Source organism: Vombatus ursinus, unplaced genomic scaffold, assembly GCF_900497805.2.
Source record: "Vombatus ursinus unplaced genomic scaffold, bare-nosed wombat genome assembly UNPS02014926.1, whole genome shotgun sequence".
In the NCBI taxonomy this organism is placed as follows: Eukaryota; Metazoa; Chordata; class Mammalia; order Diprotodontia; family Vombatidae; genus Vombatus; species Vombatus ursinus.
The window spans coordinates 352,654-377,293 of NW_020954704.1; the positions used below are offsets into that span (position 1 = coordinate 352,654).

The following is a 24,640-nucleotide window of genomic DNA, read 5'->3' on the forward strand; positions in this document are numbered from 1 at the left end:
TTCAGGGCCAGTGCTCTTATCCACTGCGTCACCTAGCTGCCCCTAAGCTATTCTTTGTAATAAAGAATAAGAAAGAAAGCAGTTGAGCCAAACCAACCAACACCACCATATCTAATAATGTACATGATGTTTTATATCCACAGTCCCCCACTTCTACATAGGAGGGAAGTTTAGCTCTTTGAAAAGGACCAAACTCATTTTAATTGCATGTAAAAATATGTCAAGGCATATTTTAACCCAACCAGCAAATGCAAGTTAATCACACAGATTCCTTTATAGACTAGATCTTTAACTTTTAAAGGTAGAGACATGAAAGACATTTTCACTTGGTACCATTGCTAGGTAATTCTGGGCTGGAAGTCTGACCAAAGGCGATACTTTTCACGTTCTTTTGGGCTGAATACAGTTGTCTTGGTTCATCTCCGCTTTCCCAGCCCTGTCTCTATACATTTTAACCAAAGCAGGACAATGGGGCGAGGAGAAAAGGAAGAGATCCTAAAGGCTTCATTTTTTAAATTCTGATTTTATTTGTTTGAGTATGAATATGTCAGCTTAGTTTACTGAAATAAACATCAGGAGCCAGATTGTCATTTAATAATACAGAGTTATTATAGACTGACTTTCCTGAAATGGGAATAATTCAATTCCATGCTGAGACCTTAGAAGCTTCCCTTATCCCTAATTACTTATCTCTTTTATCAGAATCACATTTTCTGCCTGATAAGACCAGGCTGAAAATAAAAGTACCAGGGGTTTTAGAGCTAGACCAGATTTTAGAGATCATTTAGTTCAGTGTTATTTTACAGAAAGGCCTAGAGAGAGGCATTATTGACCTCTCCAGGGTCATAGATAATATGTATCAGTCCTAAGACTCAAACTCGGGTCTTTTGCTCCAAATTCAGTATTCTTTCCACCACTCTTTGCCCTTTCTGGGAAATTAGTATTAACTAGGACTCATCCACCCTTATGTTCCCTTCAGCTTTATGCTAAACATAAAGATTTTGAACATAGAATTAGAAATCTGCCATTAGGTCTTTACTGCCCTTAATCCCCTCAAGTTCCTCTCTCTTCCCTTTCCATTTTTTCACTCCTTCCTCTTCCTTTCTCTTCTTTTCTTCCTGGCCCTTCTTCCTTTCTTTCTTTCCCTTCCTCTTCCTTTCTTTGTTCTCTCTTCCCCGTTCTCTTCCTCTTTCTCTCTCTCTCTCCCCTTCTTTTCTCTCTCCCTTCCTCTTTTTCTCTTCCCATTCTCCTTCCTTTTTCTGTCCCTCTTCTCATGCCCCCATCTCACCTTCTGCCACTTGCATTCATTCCTCTTAAGATCTCTGCAACTGAAAAGACTAGCTAATCTGGTCTTCTTCCTCTACCCAGTATTACAGATGAATCAAAAGATAGGTAGGTAGCTATCTTAGTTAAAATGCTTTTCAAGGAAGGAGATTTTTATAACCTACCTTGATAACATTATTTAATTACTTCCACCTTCAGGAAGTTCTTCCTTATCCTAAATCCCTCCTACTGCAATTGAAGCCCATTTGTTTTTATTTAAGCATAGTAAATCCAAAAACTGGTCACTATTCTTTGTTTAATAAACCTGTGTATGCTTTGGGAGCTGATACGTACTTTTTCTTTAGGCATTTTCCTCTTTGGCCTTCTAATCAGTTCTCATTTAGCCACATAAATTATCCACTTAGTTAATCTAAGGGCAGATGTTTTATCCCTGGATGCTTTCTTCCTCTCTCCTTCCCTAGAACAAGCTACTGGGCCACCAACCCTTCAATCACATACTATGGAAAACATTAATATTTATATTCATCAAAACAGAGGGAAGTTAGGAATGGAATTAGAATGAGGAAGCTAATCAATCCTCTTGGGTTTGCATCTCTGTTTAGCACCAAATAGAAGCTGAGGCTGGTCCATTCATATGCTACAGAGTCAACAGTAATGAGTGGGTAAAGAAGGAATAGCAGGACACTATGAATATCTCTGCGTGGACTGGTGACGGTGACCTTTCTGGGCTTAGGTGTGAGATGAAGATGGCCATGGAGCAGATAATACCCTCTCTAGCCTCCGATGATTATTTTGGGGCAAGTGTGCAAGTGATTTTTTTTTCTCTCTCTCACTATTCTATCGCTAGGCGGAGACAGCAGCTAATCGGATCTGCAAGGTACTAGCAGTCAACCAGGAGAATGAGCAGCTAATGGAGGACTATGAGAAGTTGGCCAGTGATGTAGGTACCTGCCTGGGGCATGTGCCCAGGCTTTTCCTGATCATGGTGGGGAATGTTACTTGTCTTTCATTGATTCAACCCAAGAAGGAAAGTTGTTCTCATGTCGTCGTCCAACCTAATTTTGTGGGAGTAGGGTACATCCTGATGTTGCATGTACTCACTCATTGCATCAAAGTTTGCCAAGGGTTATGTGGAGTACAATACAGCTCTGGCTCTTGACTAGATGACCCTGAGCAAGTCATTTCATTTTTGTGGACCTCAGTTTCCCCTTCTATAAAATGAAGGGACTAGATTAGTTGTTCTTTAAACCCCTTCCAGATTCAGTGACTCTACTGTTGGTGTGTACATATACATGTGCCCACACTGTAAACCAGGAAAAGACTGTTGGAATGTGCTGAGTATGATTTGGAATTGAGCCGGTGGTGAATTCTGATGAAATAATGGGTCTAGGAGTGTTGGGGATAGTTGGATTCACAAACTATCACATCAGACCCCAGATCTATTCCTGGAAGAGATCTCAGAGAACATCTAGTCTAACATCCTTTTACAGATGAGGAAACTTGAGGCCCAGAGAGACTCACTCATGGTCACATAGGTAACTTCAGAGATGGAGTTTCAGCCTAGGTCTTCTAATTTTCCAGCCACTCCTATTTCTGTTGCACCAAGCTGCCTTTCAGTTTTAGAATCTGGATTGTGAGGTTTCGGCAGTATCAAAGGGATAGGATGCCAGTTCCTACCTTCTCTCCTTACACCTCACTGTCTCTGACGCTTTCCTCTCTTCCTGTCATAGCTGCTGGAGTGGATCCGTCGCACTGTCCCGTGGTTGGAGAACCGGACCCCTGAGAACACCATGCAGGCCATGCAGCAGAAACTGGAGGATTTCCGAGACTACCGCCGCCTGCACAAGCCCCCTAAGGTCCAGGAAAAGTGCCAGTTGGAGATCAACTTTAACACTTTGCAGACCAAACTCCGACTCAGCAACAGGCCTGCCTTCATGCCCTCTGAGGGGAAGATGGTTTCGGTGAGTTGGAGGCAGGCAGAGATGGGCAAAGTGCTACGTGGTACTGGGACTTGCTGTCATGCTCGATGCTCACAGCATACATAGACGTTTTAGGTCCAAGCAAAAACGTATTATTATTATTATTATTATCATCATCATCATCATTAATTGATACTTGTTTCTGCATCAACCTAATTTCAAAGTCCACCCTTCCCCCAGAGAACTATCCTCTGAAATAAAAAATAAAGAGGGAGGGGAAAAAAAACAGTTCAGCAAAACTAACCCATATATTAATGGAATCTGATAGTACATGCATGTACCATACCCACAGTGCCCCACCTCTGCAAAGATGGGAGGGAGATCAAGCAAAACTTTATTTAAGATTTTTTTTCTTACACTTTGGACTAAATCACTCCCAAAAAGAGCATTTCCCTATATATAGCAGAACACAGGAAGAGGATTGTATATGACGTCATAAATCTCTATCTTTTACCATTTTCAAACAAGCTTTACTAAGCCATCCTCTTTATGAAGGTCTGATTGGCTGAGTGATGTTCCTGGATTTCAGGTCACTGTGGTTTTCTGTCATGATCCATAGCAAGCCCCCTTTTTACCTGGTGATGAAGACCTTGATACCTACCTTTAGATAGTCTGTTTCTGGTTGCATTCACCCAAACACTAGCCAAATCTCTACAGCAGATTTCCTTTTTGTGCCCTTTCCTGGGACATCTCCAGTCATCCTGATCTATATCTGGTCACTGGACCCAGATAGCTCTGGAGGAGAAAGTGAGGCTGGTGACTTTGACTTTGCACAGCCCTCCCTCATTTAAATCCAAGTCATTTGCAAGTCATGGCATCGCCTCCCTGGTGTCTTGGTCCTCTTAGAGAACAAAGGACAAACCACAATAAGGCAGTGATGTCAAACTTAAATAGAAACAGAAACCACTAAGCCATACTTAAGGATCTCTGTATGTACATATTGACTTAGAATTTTAATATTATCTATGTTTTATAAGTTTTTTATTTGGCAAGTTAAATATTTCTCAGTTACATTTTAATGTGGTTCGAGCCATACTGGGGAGTGCTGCTGTTGGAGAACTTGATACTTCTTTTATTTATTTATTTGGTTATTTGTTGATTTATCTATTTGTGGTTTTCAACATTCACCTTTATAAAATTTTGAGTTCCAAATTTCCTCCTCTCCTCCCCAAGACATCGTTCAATCTGATATAGTACTATTATATTAACATAATCATATAATTAATCATGTACGATCATATTAAACATATTTCTATATTAGTCATATTGTGAAAGAAGAATCAGAACAAAAGGAAAAAACAACAAAAAGAGGAAATAGTATGCTCTGGTCTGCATTCAGACTTCATAGTTCTTTCTCTGGATGTGGATAGCACTTTCTATGTTTGATACTTCTAATGTAAAGGACAGGAAACTACAAATTAAGGGTAGTCAAGAAACTTAACCAGGATGCAGGATAATCCTATTTATATTGTTATATGAAAGGCCAGGATGGCATTATGCATAGAAAACCAGCCTTGGAATTAGAAAGGCCCTAGATTCAAGTCTTACCTACATATTGGCTGTGTGACTCTACACAAGTCACTTAACCTCTCGTTGGCCCAGGCGACCCTCTAAGACTATGCATTCCAGAGCAGGAACTGATCTGCATTGAGAAGGGGTGTTTTCTTGTTTGAAATTTCCTATCCCCAAAGAAATTATAGCTCTTTCCATTTCCCCCCACAAAGAATAATTATAAGGAGGAATTTCCTATCCCCCAAAAATTATATTCCCCCCCTCCCAGGGAAAAAAAAAAAGAATTATTATAAGGAAAGGAAACATGTTCAGTTTCTTGTGAATGAGTCAGTAGGGTGATGTGGAATGATATGCTTCATCCCAAGCAATCAGTGAAATCTTCTTCAGGGACAGACCATTATAGCTTAGTATTAGCCTATTAAACATTTCTCTTGCTACTAAAAACTCAACTTGGAAGCCTAGGGAATAGCTTCTGGGAGACAGGCATCTCTTTCTAATAAATGTTTTATACTTTTAAAATATTGTCAGGGACCCTCTGCCCACCCATATGTACAAAGAAAGCAATGCCCATTAGTCTTGAGTATTTCAGAGAGACTTGCACCATTTATGAGAATAGCTTTTAAAGAATATAATAGATTTAGGGAAAATGGAGTAAACCCTGAAGGTGACTGAACAAAAGGTATTAACTCCTTGCCTTTGTGGTATTGTTGTGAGGAAATTACTTTGTAGCTCATAAACTACTGTATCAGTGTGTGTTATATAGGTACTGTATAGCACCTCCCACCCACATTAGCTTGCAGTTACTTGCGTTTTTCCTGTATTTGTCCTGTCTGTCTCATAGAGTGTAGGTAGACCCCTTCCTTATTATCTAGTACAGTGCCTTGTATATAGTGGCTCCTAATTATTAATGATTGTCTAAGATCAGTATTTTACCCTGCAGGAGGTCATAGGGTGGTTGGGAGAACATAATATGAAGGGTTATCACATGGAAGAGGGATTACATTTGCCCTGTTTGGATTCAAAGGGAAGAATGAAGAATGCTGGTTGGAAGCTGGAAGGAGGCAGATTTAGGGTTTTGTTTTTGAAGAGAAATCTTCCCGATTGTTAGCTATTCAACATTTGAATGGGCCGCTTCAGGAAATAGTGGAGACCTGTAGCTAGAGATCTGGAAGCAAAGGCTGACTGACTACTCATTGGAGAAGTTATTGAGGGGATTCTTATTCAGTGTTGGACCAGACAGCCTCTGTGAGGTCCTTTCCAAATCTGAGGTTCTATGACAATCTGGACTCTGCACATACTAAGGATTCAGCCATTAGTCAGCACCGCCTTGGCCCTAAGCTCCATCAGGACCAGAAGAATGCAGAAAAATTCCTTTCCAGTGGAGGGCTGATGGCCTCAAGAAGACAAACAGAATTTTTTATTTATTTTTATTTTTTTGCCATTGAAACCATTGTAGCTTAGGGTAGGAGGGATGGGTCTGGGACTACTTGGGGTGGGGAGGGTTAAGTGGAATTGGAGAAGAATTCTTGTCGTGGAAGACAGGGAACAGCTGATGCCATAATGATGGAATGAACTAGCAGTGTCTCAAAGCCCAGGTAGGGCTAGGAGCTGAGTTTTCCCCATAGTGAAGTGAGTCTAGATGTAAAGTGCTGCCCTTTTTGATACTACTTTTATCTGTTCCTCCAGGATATCAATAATGCATGGGGGGGCCTGGAGCAGGCAGAGAAGGGCTATGAGGAGTGGCAGTTGAATGAGATCCGGAGGTTAGAGCGACTGGACCACCTGGCTGAGAAGTTCCGGCAGAAGGCCTCTATCCATGAAGCCTGGACAGATGGTAAGGCCAACCTTAGAGGGATTCTGATCTGCTTTTCATGATTTCCCTGGAGCAACGGTCCTTGGAAGTTAAGGGATCCTAGTTTTCTTGCTTTCTTCCTAATATTTGTCAACCTAGGTTTTGGATTCCCATGTGTCGGTGGCCCTGGGAAATATTGCCATTCAGCCCATAGTCCCTTCGTAATCATCCCATAGCATTTAACCAAAATGAGACTGGTGATACTCTTTGAGATCTCTGGATAGGAAGCTACATGCTAGGCCAGGCAGCAAGTATTCTGTGAATACTTATTTCACGGTTGATTAATGCAGAATTTGTGTCTGCTCTGAAAGTCACTGAGGCAGAGAGATGGGAACTGATTTTCCCCTTGGATGGTGCCCAAGATTCTGCATTTTAGTGTGGTATCAGGACTGGAAGAAGAGGTCAAGAGAAGAGCTCCCAGAGAGCATAGCAACTCAGACCCATCTTATAGGACCCACATATATGAGTCTTTGGGATCCTTAGTTCAAAGTGCCCCTTTATTTGATCTTCTTCCAACTGAGCTTTGTGGTAATATTTCCAGGTCTGCTTGCCTTCGTTTCCCCAAGTCCTTATGAGATTATATGGCCTTGTCAGTGGATTTTGGCTTGTAAAGATTGGGGCATTTGTTGGGAAGTGGGCAAGAGGGAGGAAGGAGTTAAGTGGGTATGTGATAAATGCATGCTATGAGTTCATTTTCACTTGGCTTCCACGTGGAAACATGCTGTCCTTCGTTCCTTCGCTCATTCATCCTTTATTTATTATTTATTACAGTGCCTGGCACGTAGTAGGTGCTTAATAAATGCTTGTTGATTGATTGGTTGATTAAGCACCTACTCAGTGCAAGGCACTGTGCTAGACGCTGGCTGCCGATGCAAAGCTATGGCACAGACCCTGTTCTTAAGGAGTTGATAAACCAACGGGATTAAAGACATGTATACAAAGAAGCCTGAGATAAGTACAAAGGGGGAGAAGTTTAGGCAAAGTACTGTGAGAAATTTTGGGAGACCTCTTTACCTGAGAGAGAAGAGGGCTTCCAGGGAAGGCTTCCTGGAGGAACTTGAACACGAGTATCTGAAGATGTTACAGATGACCAGTCATCAGTGGGACATGCACCTCAAGTTTGTTTCTTTTAGTAATATTGATAACTACTCACGTTACTCTAGTGCTTTGCAATTTTCAAAGTACTTTGCTGACAACAACCTTGTGAGGTAGGTAATTCGAGCATTATCACCCCCATTGTGCAGATGAGGAAACTGAGGCCCAGAGAAGTTAAGTGATTTGTTCATAGCTTGTTAACACAGGGCCAGGTCCAGTGTTCTTTCCATGAGTTGGGGGTGGCAGCTGGTCACGGTGGTTGTGGTTATCCATTCCTGTTCTCTCTTTTTGTCTGTATCATTATATATACCCCATTTGTAAGATGGCTGGCCAGGGTCAGAGATTGTGATGATGTCAGAGCAACGATAACTGGCCCACCCATTATTCATCCTAAGGCTTTGTTACCATGGACAAAGTTGACCTTGTGGATTGACTAAGCTAACCAGCCTCTCATAGGAATGTGGCAATGGCCATACTAGTTGAGGCTGATGGTTTGGTATAGTCCAGTAATAGGTAGTCAGATGGTCCAGTAATACTTTACTCATGTATTGAATACCTCCTGCTGCTATATGTTTAGAACTGTGCTGGGTACTATGGGAGCTCCAAAAGAACTCTCTTCTGTTTCTGCCCATAATGTAACAAGACATGCACCCATGACCATAATAAAAGAATCTGGGATAGCATTATAATTAATGCTAAACAGTTGCTAGAGATAATAATTGCTCCATGGAAGAGGCTACCATGGGCATGAATAGTTAGTTGGCAGAGGCCTCTTGGAGGAATTTTATAACTAACAGGAACTTGAATAGATGATTTGCATGAGAGTATATGATGAGCTGAGTTGTTTCGTGGCAACATCTGGGGTTAGGGATATTCCCCCCATTTACCTCTTAATAGCCTGTTTGAGACTATGGATTTACCAAAACTCTTCTTGAACCTAGGCAAGGAGGCCATGTTGCAGCAGAAGGACTATGAGATAGCCACCCTTTCTGAGATCAAGGCCCTGCTGAAGAAGCACGAGGCTTTTGAGAGTGACCTTGCTGCTCACCAGGACCGAGTGGAACAGATTGCTGCTATTGCACAGGAGCTGAAGTAGGATTTGTTCACTTCTCATTCACCCCAGCCCCTTCTGCACCTTGGTCTTCCTGTAGGGGATGCTGGAATCATGATGTGATTGGGGAAGGGAGTGCCTATAACTTTTTGAAATTCTAGCTCAGCTGCTTGGTTTGGCATCAGCCTTCAAAATAGGAAGGACACAAACCATCAGGGGTTGTAGGGTCCATGAACTGGCCCCCACACGGGAAGACAATGAATGTAAAAGACCAGAGTGTAAAAGCTAATTTCAGTACAGATCTGAGCTGCTGGCCACATTCCACTTCACTGTCAGAGGAATGGGAACAGATTTAGAAGGCCTGAGGTGATACCTACTGAGTATTAATGTAATCAGAACTTATATTTACAAAACATTTTATTTATATTATCTCATTTGAACCTCACAAAAAATCCTTGTGCGGTAGGTGGTGACAATATTGTAACCCCCATTTTGTAGATGAAGAAACCGAGGCTTAGGGAGGTTAGGAGTCTCATCTGACTTGTAATTTTGACAACGGCTTTGGAACTGCTTTTCCCTTAGATATCAGGGAATATGTCTGGTGCCCCAGCCAGTCCAGAGCTGGGACATTTACTCCTGAGAGGAATTATATTTTGCCTGCTTTTGTGTTATTTGCCCATGTCTGGTTCCTTTACTCTCCATTTACCTCATCTCCCATTCCCTGTCTCATTTGGGAGGGAAAGATCCCACCCAGAGAGGACCCCTTTTTTACTGGAGATTACTTCATTGGTCTGAATGGAGAAGTCATACGCATGATGAACCTTCATACATAGCATACTAGTTTACTCTCTCTTCTTTTTAGTTCTTTGATTTTCTTTTTCAAACACTGATGCTTTGGAATTTATTTCATTTTTAAAAAAACATCATTTCAAAATCATCCTTAAAGAACCAATCATCTCATACAACCAAGGAAGGGTGTTAAGCAAAGTGAATTGATACATCAACCATAGTTCTTTATAATCAAGATTAGTCATTACATTATTTTGAAATCACAAATTTATTCTTTTACAGTGAAGAGCAATGTATGAAATGATTCTTGGTCTCTTTCTTTTATAGTGAATTGGATTACTACAATTCTCCCAGTGTCAATGCTCGTTGCCAAAAGATCTGTGACCAGTGGGACAACTTGGGAGCGTTGACTCAAAAGAGAAGGGAAGCTTTGGAGGTGAGCTCTGAAAGGAAAGCTGTATCTCAAAAACATTCCTCTTTTCCTGCTTGCTTCTTAGTTTTCTACTCTTTTGGGCTAGGAAACCTCTCTTCCCATTTCCCCCACCTCATTGTTTCCTTCCCCTATTTTCTCCCCCTGCTCTTCTCTTTCTCCAGTTCTAGGACTCTCCAAAATTGGGAAAACAGAGGATTCATAATTCCCTGAGACTTCCCCATTTTGACCTGACTAAAATATGCATCTTCTGCTATTCTGAACAGAATACAAGCTCTGTTTTAAGTTCCTGTAAACCAGGAGTGGGGAACCTGAGACCTTGAGGCCACATGTGGCCCTCTAGGTCTTCAAGTGAGGCCCTTTGACTGAATCTAAACTTCACAGAACACATCCCCTTAATAAAAGGATTTGTTAACTAAACTATGATTCCCTTAGAGTGAACACTACTCTTCTTCTATTACTTTCTGTCATCCCCTGCCCTGTATCTAGCCTCTTTCAGTGGAAAGAGAACCCAGGCATCAGAAAACCTGGGTTCACATCCTGCCTCTTAGGCTTAGTGCATGTGTTACCTTGGGCAAGTCACATCCTCCCTGGGTCTCAGTTTCCTTGTATGCAAAATGAAAGGTTTGGATTCAATTGCTTCTGAATTCCCTTTTAGCCCTAGATGTACGATCTTCTCAACTCCTGTTTTCTCCTCTAACTTGCTAATTCTGTTGATGCCCAGCGGACAGAGAAGCTCCTAGAGACAATAGACCAACTGTATCTGGAATATGCCAAGAGAGCTGCTCCCTTTAATAACTGGATGGAAGGGGCCATGGAAGACCTGCAGGATACCTTCATTGTGCATACCATAGAGGAGATCCAGGTACTCACCTTCCCACAACATTAAGTCCCTAAAGAACAGTGAATCTGAGCTAATTCGGGAGGGTTTCATGTTAAGTGCTGGAGGCACAAAGCAAGTGCATCCTAGCTAGTACTCCTTCCCCTCACTAACTCCCCGCCCTGAGGCTTATGAGTATCGGAGTCGTCTATAAATTCTTTCAGTAATTACCATTCTCATTAAGGTAAGGAAGTAGGATTCTTCTTTCATTTTTTTCTAACCTGTCATCCCCTTCCCCTCTAATCAGGTTGCATTCTGGTTTCATTTTTTTGGTGCCTTACTGCTTCAAGGTTGCCCTTAATATTCATTTTAATTGGATTTTGCTTGGATAAAAATGATCTTTAGAGAGGATGCAGAGAGTGTTGTTATTACACAGCTATAGCTTCTCCCATGAAGGGCTGTAGAATTTACTCCTTCCTGTGATACAGGGAAACAGCAGTGGAGAGAGGAAGATGTCTTGTAAGATTTAAGGTTGATTTTCCTGGATTGGAAGCCCTGAAAAGATGCATTCTGAAGTTCTAGTGGAATAAAAGCTCCTCATTTGGTCTGTCTGCGCAGCACTTGATAGTACCCTCTTAATGGATACTCATTGATTGACTAAAGCAGTCAAGTCCCCCTAGTTTGATTAGGGTTTTGCAGAGGAGTGGTGTCTATACCTTTGTATCCATACTCTAAAGAAAGGAGCTACTCCCAGGGGCCACACACGGCCAAGGGCCATCTTGGTTGGTGCTTCTTCCCATAACTGGGTTAATAAAGCTCCCTGAACCATTTTGGCTTTTCTGTGTTGGCTGTCAGCCCCGCATAGTTAATAGCTGTATAACCTTAAGCAATTCACCTTTCCTTTATCTACATTGTACAGAGGTTGGATTAGGTCAGAGTTTATGTCATAGTCACATGGTAGTCCAGTAAAGCCCCCTTTTCAGAATAATATTTTTAAGTGAATAAAGTAAAATGCCTCAGATTGTAATTGAAACCTATTATGTTGATATATAGTTATCAAAAATATTTTTTCCATCCAAGTTTACAGGCCTCTTGAAACCTATCCACAGACCTCAGGGGGCAATGGACCTTCAGGTTAAGAACCCTCTGGATTAGGTTTAATATCCCTTCCAGCTGTAATTCCTTTGACTGTGTGAATGATTTTTAGTTTCTGGAGTAGCAACAGGCAATTTTCTTAGTGTTTCTCTCCCTGGCTTGAGGCGCATGTTATTTAGGTGATGGTGGTTGTTCAGAAAGGTGCTTGTGTGACTCTGCTTCCAGCAATCCATTATTCTGAGTATCTCAGGAGGACTTAATATCATTTTTCTTGGAAGGCACTAGACCCTTGGAGTTGATGACTATGTTTTCTTGCCATCTTTCTCATATTCCTATTTCCCACTTAGGGATTGACCACAGCACATGAGCAGTTCAAAGCCACCCTCCCTGATGCTGACAAGGAGCGACAGGCCATTCTAGGAATCCATAATGAAGTTACCAAAATTGTCCAGACATACCATGTCAATATGGCTGGGACCAATCCCTACACAACCATCACCCCTCAGGAGATCAATGGCAAATGGGATCATGTGAGTCAAGCAATGGGCTTAAAAAGGGTCAGGGTGCAGGGTGATGGGAGGGGTGAATAGAAGCAAGCTTAGAGGAGCAAAGCAGAAGAACTAGTATTCTACTTGTTCGGGATCCAAACAAATCTCCCCCCTCATTCATCTCTTCTGGCACGCCAGGTTCGGCAACTAGTGCCACGGAGGGACCAGGCCCTGATGGAGGAGCACACCCGTCAGCAGCAGAATGAACGACTCCGCAAACAGTTTGCAGCCCAGGCCAATGTTATTGGGCCCTGGATCCAGACCAAGATGGAGGTAGCATTGAATGCTGAAATCTCTCCCGTCTTCCTTTCTCTCATCCATTCCCTATTTCCCATCTCTACCACAACCAGTTTCCTAGCTCTTCTGTCACAACCTTCTCCCTAAGGAAGATTTCTCTTTTCTGTCTTTGAGGAAATAAACCCTAGTATCCCAAAGATAATTCCAGAATTTAGAGGAGTCCATGCTCAGTCAGTCAGTCAATTATTTTTTGGGTTTCTACTATGGGCAAGGCAACATGTTAAGACAATGAGGGATACAGAAGTTTAAGGGGCAGTATGGCAGATTCAGAGTTCTGGATGTGGATTCAGAGGACCTGGATTCAAATCCCAATTTTGTCACTTAGTACTTGTGTGACCTTGTGTACTTAATCTCTGGGTCTCAGCTACTTCATCTACAAAATAAAGGTATTAGACTAGTTGAATGGTGTCAAACTTGAATAGAAATGGGGACCATTAAATTCTACATAAGGATCTCTATGAGCTATATATTGATTTAGAAAACCACAAATTAACATTATCTATGTTGAATCATATTTTTATTTATTTTATTAAACATTTCCTAGTTACATTTTAATCTGTTTCTCAATGGGAAGTTTTGGAAGTTCTCTTTGGGAAGGACTGAGTCTGATACCTTTGGACTAGATGAATTCTAAGTTCCCTACTGGGTCAAAACCAATGACTCTGTGAAAACACAATTCCCATACCCCAGGACCTGTTCTGTTTCAGGAGAGAAGATTAACCCATATGAAATAATCAGGGAACAATATAAGCTGCTATACCATTAAATGCTAGGCTGAATGGTCCATATTCTTAAATACTGTAGGGAAATCAGTAGAGGCTTTAGTGAAAGAAAGAGAGGCAGCCTCTTGAAATGAGACATAACTTGGTGTTCTTAAGGATAACTTGAATTTAAATAGAAAGAGGGATCTCCAGGCAGCCAGAACAGCTTTAGCAATTATATGGAGTTAGGAAGGAGCATGATTTATGTAGTGGCCAGTGAAGTATGTGTGTTTGGAAATAAGATTGGACAGGTAGGATAGGTTGACATTATGAAAGGCTTAGAAAGCCAGGCAATGGAATTTAGGTTGAGTTTGTTATTTGCTACCCTCTTCTGTGATCATTTCAGCTATTCTAGGACTTCTTTGTCTCCTGAGGGAGTCCTGAAGGAATTCTAGACTCAAATATTACTAGGTTAAACAGATACAATCCCTGCCTTTTGTGACTTTACATATCAAAAATGCAAAGATGTTGGACTCTTTCCTATTCTTTCTCAATTTTGAGAGTCTTAATCTTCTTAAAACTCTTTGAGGCTCCATAGACATGGCCCAGGGAAGGCCATGACCCAACAGGGACTCAAAGTGTTAAAGTGCTAGAGTTCCTGGGAGCCCAAAATTTCTCCCTGTAGGTCACAGTTGTGTGAATTCTTTGTTGGGGGTAACTTTGAGGCAATGTCACTCTCTCTTTGTTTCTGTAGGAGATTGGCCGCATCTCCATCGAGATGCATGGCACCTTGGAGGACCAGCTCAATCACCTTCGACAGTATGAGAAGAGCATTGTCAATTACAAACCAAAGATTGACCAGCTGGAAGGAGACCACCAGCAGATCCAGGAGGCTCTTATTTTTGACAACAAGCACACCAACTATACCATGGAGGTATGATCCTTGGGAGAAAAAGCTGGGGATGGTGTTGGTCTCCCTTAACCTTAAAACTTGGAAACAGAACCAGCTTTAATCCTTAGGAATAGTCTTCTTGGTCATCATTGGTACATATATTTTTCTAATCTCTTTCCCTTTCCAGCAGTTTCTTTCCAATATAGAATACATTTGCTAGGATGTAGGATGTTTGTAGGATACATTTGCTATATTGGGAATGTCTAAACCAAAAAGTGTGTGTGTGTAAAACATTTATAGGTTTACACATTATTTCCTTTAGTTGGAAAGGAGAGAATCCACATGGCCCTAACTCCTGAGACCATTGTTTTGTTTTGTAAATTTTTTTGGTGGTGAGAAAGGGGGGTTTGGAGTAGTATGTGAGAGATAAATTATGCATTTTGGTAATCTCCTACCCTCTTCCCTAGAACTGTTTGCTAGTATATTTCTGACTCTACCCATCTCCATCATTGGATATCCTCCCAGCCCCCTCAATTCTTGTTTCTTTTGCTTGCTTACATTACATCACTATTAGTGTCATTACCGTGCTCCATGGTTGGGAGTATTTCTGCCATAGAATATGTTGCTCCAAAGGATCCTCATTGGTGATGTGAAAATTAGTCTGAAATGCACAGATAGGTTTTCGGACTTTTGCTGAAGGGGAAAGCCAAGGATTTGGGTAGTTTCACTCTGACAACAGCCACGTTGATCCCCCAGCACATTCGAGTGGGCTGGGAACAGCTCCTCACCACCATTGCCAGAACCATCAATGAAGTGGAGAACCAGATCCTTACTCGAGATGCCAAAGGGATCAGCCAGGAGCAGATGAATGAGTTCCGAGCCTCCTTCAACCACTTTGACCGGGTAAGAGTTTGGCTTATTGAGCTTTTCCCCTTGCCCCCCTTCACTGAAACACAACCTCAAAATGACCTCATAGACATGAGAAATCTCCCCAGGATAGGATCCTTTCTTCTCAGAGGCTTTACCAGGACCTAGAGATAGCTCAGAACATAGGTCTCTCTAATTGGGTGCTGTAGGTGTTTGACTCTGTTCAGTCAGTGCTCTGATTGAAGGAATAGGTGGATGGCATGCTCAACAGACTTGGGGCTGACATGAAGCTAGGAGGGATAATTGATGTTATTTTTGCTTGGTTTAGACCTATTATATCATTGGAGTAGGAAACTCCTCTGCCCAAAGCAGATCACGACAATTGATCTGTGACTTAAGTCTTAGAATTGCCTGGGGCCCTGAGTCTCTCTGCCTAAGGTTATATAGTCAGTACATGCTTGACCTGGGATTTGAACCCAAATTTTCTTGATTCTCAGACTAGCTTCTCTGTTCACTGTTCCATACTGCCTAAAATGTTGAATTATAGAATCCGAATCAAAGATCTTGAAAGTCTAGAACAGTGAACAATTTAATTAGATGAAATGTAGCAGAGTTAGTACTTTACTTGGACAGGTAGGTGACAGAGGGCTGGACCTAGAGTCAGGAAGACATCAGTTCAAATCCAGCCTCGAGACACATACTAGCTGCATGAGCCTGGGCAAGTCACTTAACCTTGTTTGTCTTAATCCACTAGAGAAAGAAATGGCAAACTACTCCAATATCTGCTAAGAAAACCCCATGGATTGTATGGTCCATGGGGTCACAAAGAGTCATATAGAACTAAGTGACCGAACTTACTACATTTGTGTTGAAAAAAATTAACCATGCAAGTATGCTAGGGAATAGGCATGGCTAGACAATATTTGAAAAAGATCTGGGGGTTTCAGTTGACTGAAAGTTCAACATGAATCAATAATGAAAAGTCATGGCCCCAATGACATCTAATGCACATCATAGCACACATTAGTAGAAGTAAAAGAGGTCGCAATTCCACCGTACTCCACCATAGTGAGACCATAACTGCGTATTGGGCTGTCTTCTGGGTGTAACATTTAAGTAAAGATTTAATAAGCTGTGCCATTTCCAAAGGAGGGAAATCAGAATGGCGAGGTCATGTCATGAGGACGACTTAAAGGAACTGGGAAGATTTAAAGGGCAGTTATCTGGAAACAGGGTCCCATTTATTTCATGGAACTTAGGGCTAGAATGGACCTTACCTTGTCCAACCCCTTCATTTCACAAATGAGAAAACTGAGACCTAGAGAGATTAAGTTACTTAAAGTCACACTGCTAATAAATAGTAGGACCAGGATTTGGAAAATAGTCTTTGAGATGCCAATGCTCTTTCCACTATATCTCATCATACTTTGCCTCTCCTCAGAGGAGAGAAATAGCAGAAATTGTTAGAACTTGATAAGAAGCAGATTTCACCTTGATTTTTAAGACAAACTTCCTAGTGATTTCAGCTGTACAAAAGTGAAATGGATTACCTCAGAAACTGAGTGAGTTCTGCATTACCAGACATCTCTAAGCAGAGTGTGAATGGTCACTTCTCAGAGATTTTGTATAGGGTATTCTAGATCAGCTGTGGGCTGAACTCGTTGGCCTCTGAAATTCCTTCTGTCTCAGAATCTGTGTTTCATGGAAAGAACTGACGCCTTTTTCTCTGAGCCCATCTTGTCAATCAATTTCACAGATCCATAAGAATAGCTCTATCATTTACTTCCCTTGGCCCTTGACACACCAGCAGCCTAAATGGATCTGATACATCCTAACAACCTGTTTTGCAGACCTTGTGGGCCTACTAGACTGGAGTACCCAGTGCCTAGCCTGGTGAGCGGGGCAGAGTTGAGTAGCCCCGCTATAAGTACTCTCCTGTGTCTGTAATGCACTCTTTCCTTATCTCCACCTTATGGAATTCCTACCTTTCATTAAAGCCCTGCTCAGTTATCACTTCCTACATGAAGCTTTTCTTGACTTGCCCATACCTAATTGTTAGTAGTCCCTTCCTCTTGAAATTTTCTGATATTTACTTGTCTCCTCCTCCTCCCTACCCTGTAGATAATAAAAATAATAGCTAATATTTATATAGTGCTTACTATGTGCCAGGCACTGTGCTAAGCACTTTACAATTATTATCTCATTTGATCTTTACAACAACCCTGGGAGGTAGGTGCTATTATTATTCTCATTTTACAGATGAGGGAACTGAGGCAAATAAGGTTAAATGACATGGCCAGGCTCAATAATAAGTGTATGAGGCCAAATTTGAACTCAAATCGTTCTGATTCCAAGCCCAGCACCATGCAAGTGTCTTGAAGGCAGAAACTGTTTAATTTTTTTTTCTTTGTCTATCATCAGTGCTGACCATAGTAGGTGTTTAATGTTTGTTGAATGGAAACCGCCATGGACTTAGAAAAAAACAAACAAACCCAAAACAAACAAACAAACAAAAAAAACCTGAGTTCAGGTCCCAGCAGTGTCACTTCCTAGCTGTTTAACATTGTTCCAAGCACCTTAGCCTTCTCTAGTCCTCAATTTTCTCATCTATAAAATGGGGTGGAATGAGGGGAGGGTGTTAGATCAAAATGAGATTCTAAGGCTAGCAACAACATTTTTCGATGTCCAGTCAGAAAATCTAAGGGTTTGGTGTCCATCTGCTACCTCTAGCTGAGCCTCTGCTTAAATTATCTCAGGCAGCTAGCCGACTGCTTTTCCTTGCCTTAAGTGTCCCTTCACCAGGCCCATCCTGAAGGGGAGCTCACAAATTCACACTTGCTCTCTTCCTTCCTGGCTTTCCTGCCAGAATCACTTAACTGTAAGAGCAGTGGTTTTTGGCCTTGAATGAAAGCTAGACGGTCACTGGCCTTTGATTCTGGTGGTTACTCTACCGCTGCCCTTACTTCCACCTCAGCCCTCCTTGAGGTGATCCCCTTATTCATGGGCATCTCCTCTAGTTTTGAATTTGAATTTGAACTCTGATCGCTGGCCCTCATTTACACCAAAAGCTTCCCCCATGAGTACTAGGAAGGTGAGTGTAGGTGGAGTCAGAACCCTGCCTTTCCTCCTGCAGGCTAACCCATTCAGTGTAGCCCGAGGGTGAATTTGTACTAAATGAATGGGCTCTTAATGTAGGCCCCCATTGTAGCCTCAGTCAGTACAGTCCTAAGGGTGGGCCGGCTGACTCTTTGAGGATGGATTGGAAGGGTGGGCTAATTAGGCTGCTGCCTCTACACGCCTCTGCCTGCTTCATGGCACGCCAGATAATCTCAGGAGCCTTTAGTGGAGCTCCCTGCAGACCTGAGTGTGAGTGTGTGTGGGAAGGGGTGGGGAGGAAGGAGTGGGTGGAGGCAAGGGTTGATTTGGAAGGCTTCTGTTTTGGTCCTGTTGTCTGGAGCAAAGTTGTGTGTGAGCACATACTGAAACCTCATTTTGGTATCTAACCTTATGCACTTTTATTTCCCCTTTCTCCCTTCTCCCCTCACCCTCCTCACCCCTTCCCATCTGCATGATCATGTACACATCTCCCTCTCCACCTCTTCTCCTCACTTCCCACCGCCCACTTGCTTGCTTTCCCTCCCTCCCTGCATGGCACACACCATCCGCCTCCTCATTCACCACCCCTGTGCATTTTGTCCCTCCCCCCATTCCTCTCCTGTGGCACCCACTGCATGTCCTGCTGCCTGGCACACCACGGCCGCCCCCAGGATCACTCCGGCACACTCGGTCCTGAGGAGTTCAAAGCCTGCCTCATCAGCTTGGGTTACGATATTGGCAACGACCCCCAGGTACTCAACACCTGCATGGAACATGGTCAGGGGTGGCATTTGGGGTGATCAATAACATGTGTTTCTCCTTTTTCTTTTCTCTCTCTGTCTGGATCTCTCCCTTTCCCCCACCTTTCTGTGTTCCTCTGGACATGTGCCTTTTCTTTCTGTTGACTTTTCTGACTGTGGATACCTCTCCCTGTGACGGGGATCCTTCCTGCATCCCTCCGTACCTCGGACTCCCTTCCCCGACTGCTTTTCTCGGGAATCTTACTTTCTTCTCTTTCCCATTATCTCTGCCCTCTGTCCTTGCTGGCCTCTGCCTCTCTCTTGTTCTTTGTGATATGTTCCACTCTTAATTCGTATTTCTCTTCTTTCCTCTTTCATTTTTATCTCTCTCCTCTGTCTGCCCCACCATCCAATAAACCCTGTCCCTACGTTGTCCATGTCCCACCTCTTGGTGAACTGGTGTGGGCCCTTTCCTCTTCCCATCTTTCCTGCCCTCCCTTTGTCTAAATGTCACTGCCTTCGTGCAGAAGAAGACAGGCATGATGGACACGGACGATTTCCGCGCCTGCCTTATCTCCATGGGTTACAATATGGTAACGTAAAGCGGATACCCCCTTCTCATTCCTGAGGGTTGGTACGGCCTCCCATGGCCACATGCCCTCACCTCTGCCTTCTGTGAGGGGAGGGGTCTGTGAACCCAACCAGTGAGGTGAGGTCAAAGTAGAAGAGTTTTCTTTGGGTCTAGGTGATCACTGAAATTAATGGGGGTGTGAGGGGTGGATGGAGAAATACAGAGAGCAGCTGTTATTTTCTTCATGGACTGGTCAGTTTAACCATGATGTTTCTCACTGTTAATCTTTGGCCCCTTAGGGAATAAACTTGGGGGCGGGGGTCAGAAGAGGTTTTTCTCCTATTAGCTTGCTTTTTTTAGGACAAGTAATGCTAGGTCTGGAGAAAGAATGGAGTGATATAAGGGAGGGAGGGTATATCAGGATATCTCTTCTCAAGTAGCTGGGTGACCTGACACCATATGCTGCCAATCTTGACGTTCTGTTATGCCTGACTGCATTAGAAGGGGCTTTTGCTCTTTGTTCTCACCAATGTTGCCCTCTCGCCTGAACATCCAGTAGGTACAATCTGGGAGCTATTAGTAGTCCTACCTTTCATATTGATCTGAACTTTGGGGCAGTATGCTTCTTTGTGGCTGCCCTGTTCTCAGGCAAGGCAGGAAACTTTGACATCTGTTTCAGTCATCACCCTAAATCGGCTTGAGTTTGGCTGTCTTTTTGCCAGGGCATCTTCTTCCCTTTTCTTATTTTTACCTCATTTCACCCTCATTTCAGCATTCGGTGCTGGGTGGCAAGTGAGGGGTATAAAGTTTTCTGTCCATGGAAGCTTTTTCTTTAATGAGTTGTTAATCCTGGCTCAGAGGATAATGTTGTGCTGAGCCAAAGAACCCTCTAAGGACAAAGAATCCAGGTGTCCAAATCAAGGTGGACTAGGGGTCCTAAAATTAGGACATACCTATGAACTGGGCCCCCAAGACAACCTAGGTTTTATTGGGGAAATTTCTGTAATCCCTTTGTAATCTCTCATCCCCACAAAGTAGGGGCAGCACTAATCCCTCCATCATTAGAATACTGACTGAGCCCCCATAGGGCTAGATGTTTCTAATAGATCCCAGCCTGTGAGGCTGATGCAGATCCTGTCTTTTGTTCTTTAGGGAGAAGCAGAGTTTGCCCGAATCATGAGCATTGTAGACCCTAACCGCATTGGCGTAGTGACATTCCAGGCCTTCATTGATTTCATGTCCCGTGAGACAGCTGACACAGACACAGCTGACCAAGTCATGGCTTCCTTCAAGATCCTGGCTGGGGACAAGGTAAGTATACTGTGTAATCATAGCTTTGTTAGGGGCACTGGTCTCTGACGTAAGAGTCAGGTAAAGAAATGCAGATAAAGATTCTCCAGAAACAAATCCATAGCCTTGAACACCTCTGTCATTGATGCTGTTTTCCTTATTCTCCTCCTTTTCCTCCTCCATCACAGTAATTAGAAAGGAAAAAAAAATCAGTGTTTCAAGTCTAGTGTTAGAATTACATTCCGTTCTGTTCTTCCTTCAGAAGATTATAAACATTTTAGAGAACAATCTGACAATATTCAAGAAGGGTGACTTTTGAGCCAGCAATTTCACGAGTAGGCTTCTATCCTAAAGGCATCATAGAAAGGGAAGAAGGACCTATAGAAAGGTGGCGTGGTATAATGGATGGCATGCCAGACCTGGAGACAGGAAGGACCTGAGTTTAAACCCAGCGTCTGATATATAGAGCTGCATGCCTATTGGCAAGTCACTTAAGTTCTACCAATGTCAGTTTCCTCATCTATAAAATGAGGGGTTTGGACTTGATAACCTCCAAGAGATGGAAACATCTTTAAAGCTATGGTCCTGTGACTTGGATGAAGAAAATGCCATTTGTAATAGCAAAAAATCAGAAACAGTGTGTATATCCCAACAATTAGAAAATGACTGAATAAATTACAGCACATTACTATAATGAAATATTGCAGTGCTATAAAAATAACAAATGTGAAATAATGTAGGAAAACTTATGTGGGGCAGTGCTGAGTGAAATCAGCAGTACTGGAAATGGAGCCACATGACTTTTTTTTTTAAAGAAAGAAAGGAAAGAAAAGTGGGTCAAATTTGTTAGAGTCTTAAATAGGATTAGAAGGGGACTCAGTTCACCGGGTATGGTAGCACACACTCGAAATCCCTGCTGCTAGAAAGGCTGCGGCTGGTGGATCAATTGAGTTTGGGAAGCTCTAAGGCACAGTTAAGGTAGAAACCAGTTAGATGTCTGTGCTAAGTTGGGCACCAATATAATAAGCCCTCTGGGAATGTTGAGAGGGCAGGGTCAAACTGGCCCAGGTTAGAAAAGTTGCAGATCAAAGCTACCATGCTAAATCGGTAGCGGTATTGAGCTAGTGAAGTGGCCTAGTCTGAGTGAGATAGGGAGACCCGGTCTCAAAAAAAGATAGTGGAGAGGCAAAGAAGGGACCAGGACAAGAGTGTATTATTTGCTGGTTTGATGGTTCTTCTGATTTATTCATTAAAAACTAGGGGGTTGGGGTAAGATTTTGTCCCTTGATGTGTGTGTTTATGGGTGGTTATTGAGCACTTCCCCCTTCCCCCCTCCAACAGTGAAGAGAAAGGGAAAGCTTTCAGTCTGGGCTTAATGGAGTAGGGCAGGGTGATCCATTAGCTGATTTGTGAAGGAAGGAAAGCTTCTTTGGCATGCTTACTTTTCTATTAAATTTGGATCTCTTCTGCTGTGCCATGTCTCATATAAGACCGATAAGCTAAATTAGAGTATTTTTGGTGTCACTCCTGTCCATAATGACTCTATACCTCTGCTCTATGGAGGCTAAAGTATGAACTGAAAATGGTTGGAATTTTTATCCTTTCTAGGAAGAGTTCACATTAATAATAATTTTTTAAAAACCCTCTTGATTTGGAAAGTTCTAAAGGAAATGAATCTCTGGTGGCGATATCTCACTCACAGTTGATATTGTAGGGTCAAGATATTCTTCCTGGTGTTCTCAAAACCACATCATAGAGAGGACCACTTCTATGTTAGCCGTAGGGTCTGTTTGAGGATCAGGGAATGTTGGTTGAGTTCTTGAAAGAGGCATTTCTCCCCCATTTCCCTGTGCTCTTTAGAAGAGCAGTTAAATTGAGGGTTTTTTTTTAATATTATAAACAATTTTTAAAAAATGAAATAAACAGAATTATGCCTAAATCATATGCAAAACCATGAAGTCCAAATCATTTCCATTGTTGACAAGGGGCAATGGATGAATATATATGCACAAATAAAGATAACAGCGACTTCTCATTTGCTGTCTTTATTTCTAATCTCTTCTTGGTCTACATGTACATTTTGTCTCTGCTTTGGTGTTCCAAACCTTATGAATCTTGGCGGTATGCAACTTTATCTTTCTAATAGGAGCTACCTATCATAGTGAGACGCTTGCCTAGGAGTCTCTGCCTCTTTTCCCACCTGCATTCTGTCCTACCCCCTTAGTACCCTTCTCCTTCCCATCATATTTCCTATTATCAGTCTCTAACTCAGTTGACCCAGCACTAGACCAAAAAAGTGTGCCCTGTAACTAACCCCTTTCCATGGTATCCATTCACAGAACCAACCAGCCTAATCTTGTTAGGCCCCATTCGACTGGAATGTGTTCTTTGGACACACCTTTGGCAATCTAGCCTCTGGGACTTTTAAAACTTATATTTCCTCTATGATTCAGTGATAGTTTTCCAGGAGCTTTTCCCATTGTTTCTTTTAACGCTATTTGCCCCTCCCCATTCTTACATGGTTTTACTGACTTTGATCCTATTTCTTCTCAGCCTTCATCCTCCTCCAGTGAGATTCTAATCTTTTTAACTCTATGAAGGGAGTCACAGGGAAAGGATTATTCTTTCCATTTTACAGAAGGCACTGAATCACCCTGTTCCCTCTGAATGCTCCCATGGACATCCCTGTGCTATTGTGACATCGTTGTCAGAAAACTTGGGACTTCAGTGACACCCAAAACACATTAGTTACCCACCCAGCTACCAGAGTCCTGTTTTGATTCCTGGCCTTACAATGGAAGGACGCGTCAAAGGAAGATAATAGATGGGGACCAACAGTAGAATAGACAAATGTCTGGTCATCTGACCACAGAAGGTGGTTAATGGGCTGAACCAGGATCAGAGAATCCAAGTGTATAGAGAGGAATATGGGTTGGACTGAGGTCAGAGGCAAGAGCCAGGATCCTCCCCCAAAGGAAATGTTAGAAGCAACCATCTCATTTTACAGATTGGGAAACAGTGGATTTACCAAAGGTTATAATACCTTGTGGCAGACAGAAACTAGGAAGAATTTGGGCTCAGAGTTTTAGTCTTAGTCTTTCCATTGTTCAGTCATTTCAGTCATGTCTGACTCTTTGTGACTCCATTTGGGGTTTTCTTGGTGTGGTTTGCCTTTCCTTCTCCAGCTCTTTTTACAAATGAGGAACTGGGGCAAACAGAGTTAAGTGACTTGCCCAGGGTCACACAGCTAGTAAGTGTGTGAGTCCAGATTTGAACTCAGGAAGATGCGTCTTCCTGACTTCAGGCGTGGCACTATCCGCTGCACCAACTAGTTGCACTACCTAGTCTTGTTCTGTCCTTGAGCATAATGTACAATCCTGCCCTTCCCCATACCACTCCTTGGTGGTGCTGTCAGGTACAGAACATTGTATTTGAACCATGGATCTTACTCATGTTCCCATGTACAATAGGGAATATTCAGTTTGTTTAGACCACTTGCATAAGATATTGTAGCAAAACTTATAAGCCATTATTCTTTAGAAAAGGGGTTGGTGACTTTTCAAAAACGGGCACGCCAAGGTTAGTAGACCCTATTCTTCCATCATGTTGATGATAAGCCAATGGGGAAGGACTTTTATGAGCAACGGGAAGGGCCATGGTGGTGGTGAATAGGCCTCATGCAGTCCTCAGCAATCATGATATCAGTAGCTGATCTCTACTCTAGATGTTGC

At 42.5% G+C, this 24,640-nt stretch overlaps 1 protein-coding gene across 3 annotated transcripts in view; it reads left to right on the plus strand.

Moving 5' to 3' along the window:
- Positions 1 to 24,640, plus strand: part of ACTN1 (actinin alpha 1) — a 123,858-nt gene that overhangs the window by 98,106 nt on the left and 1,112 nt on the right. The window contains exons 9-21 of one of the 3 annotated variants that reach the window (XM_027843765.1): positions 2,132 to 2,224; positions 3,015 to 3,245; positions 6,462 to 6,609; positions 8,664 to 8,814; positions 9,890 to 9,998; positions 10,717 to 10,857; positions 12,255 to 12,437; positions 12,594 to 12,728; positions 14,208 to 14,387; positions 15,102 to 15,248; positions 18,980 to 19,060; positions 19,576 to 19,641; positions 20,772 to 20,930. In XM_027843765.1, coding sequence (XP_027699566.1) covers positions 2,132 to 2,224; positions 3,015 to 3,245; positions 6,462 to 6,609; positions 8,664 to 8,814; positions 9,890 to 9,998; positions 10,717 to 10,857; positions 12,255 to 12,437; positions 12,594 to 12,728; positions 14,208 to 14,387; positions 15,102 to 15,248; positions 18,980 to 19,060; positions 19,576 to 19,641; positions 20,772 to 20,930 — 1,824 coding nt within the window. The remainder of the gene's footprint in view (positions 1 to 2,131; positions 2,225 to 3,014; positions 3,246 to 6,461; positions 6,610 to 8,663; positions 8,815 to 9,889; positions 9,999 to 10,716; positions 10,858 to 12,254; positions 12,438 to 12,593; positions 12,729 to 14,207; positions 14,388 to 15,101; positions 15,249 to 18,979; positions 19,061 to 19,575; positions 19,642 to 20,771; positions 20,931 to 24,640) is intronic. The other 2 variants (XM_027843764.1, XM_027843763.1) reach the window with 2 other exon arrangements.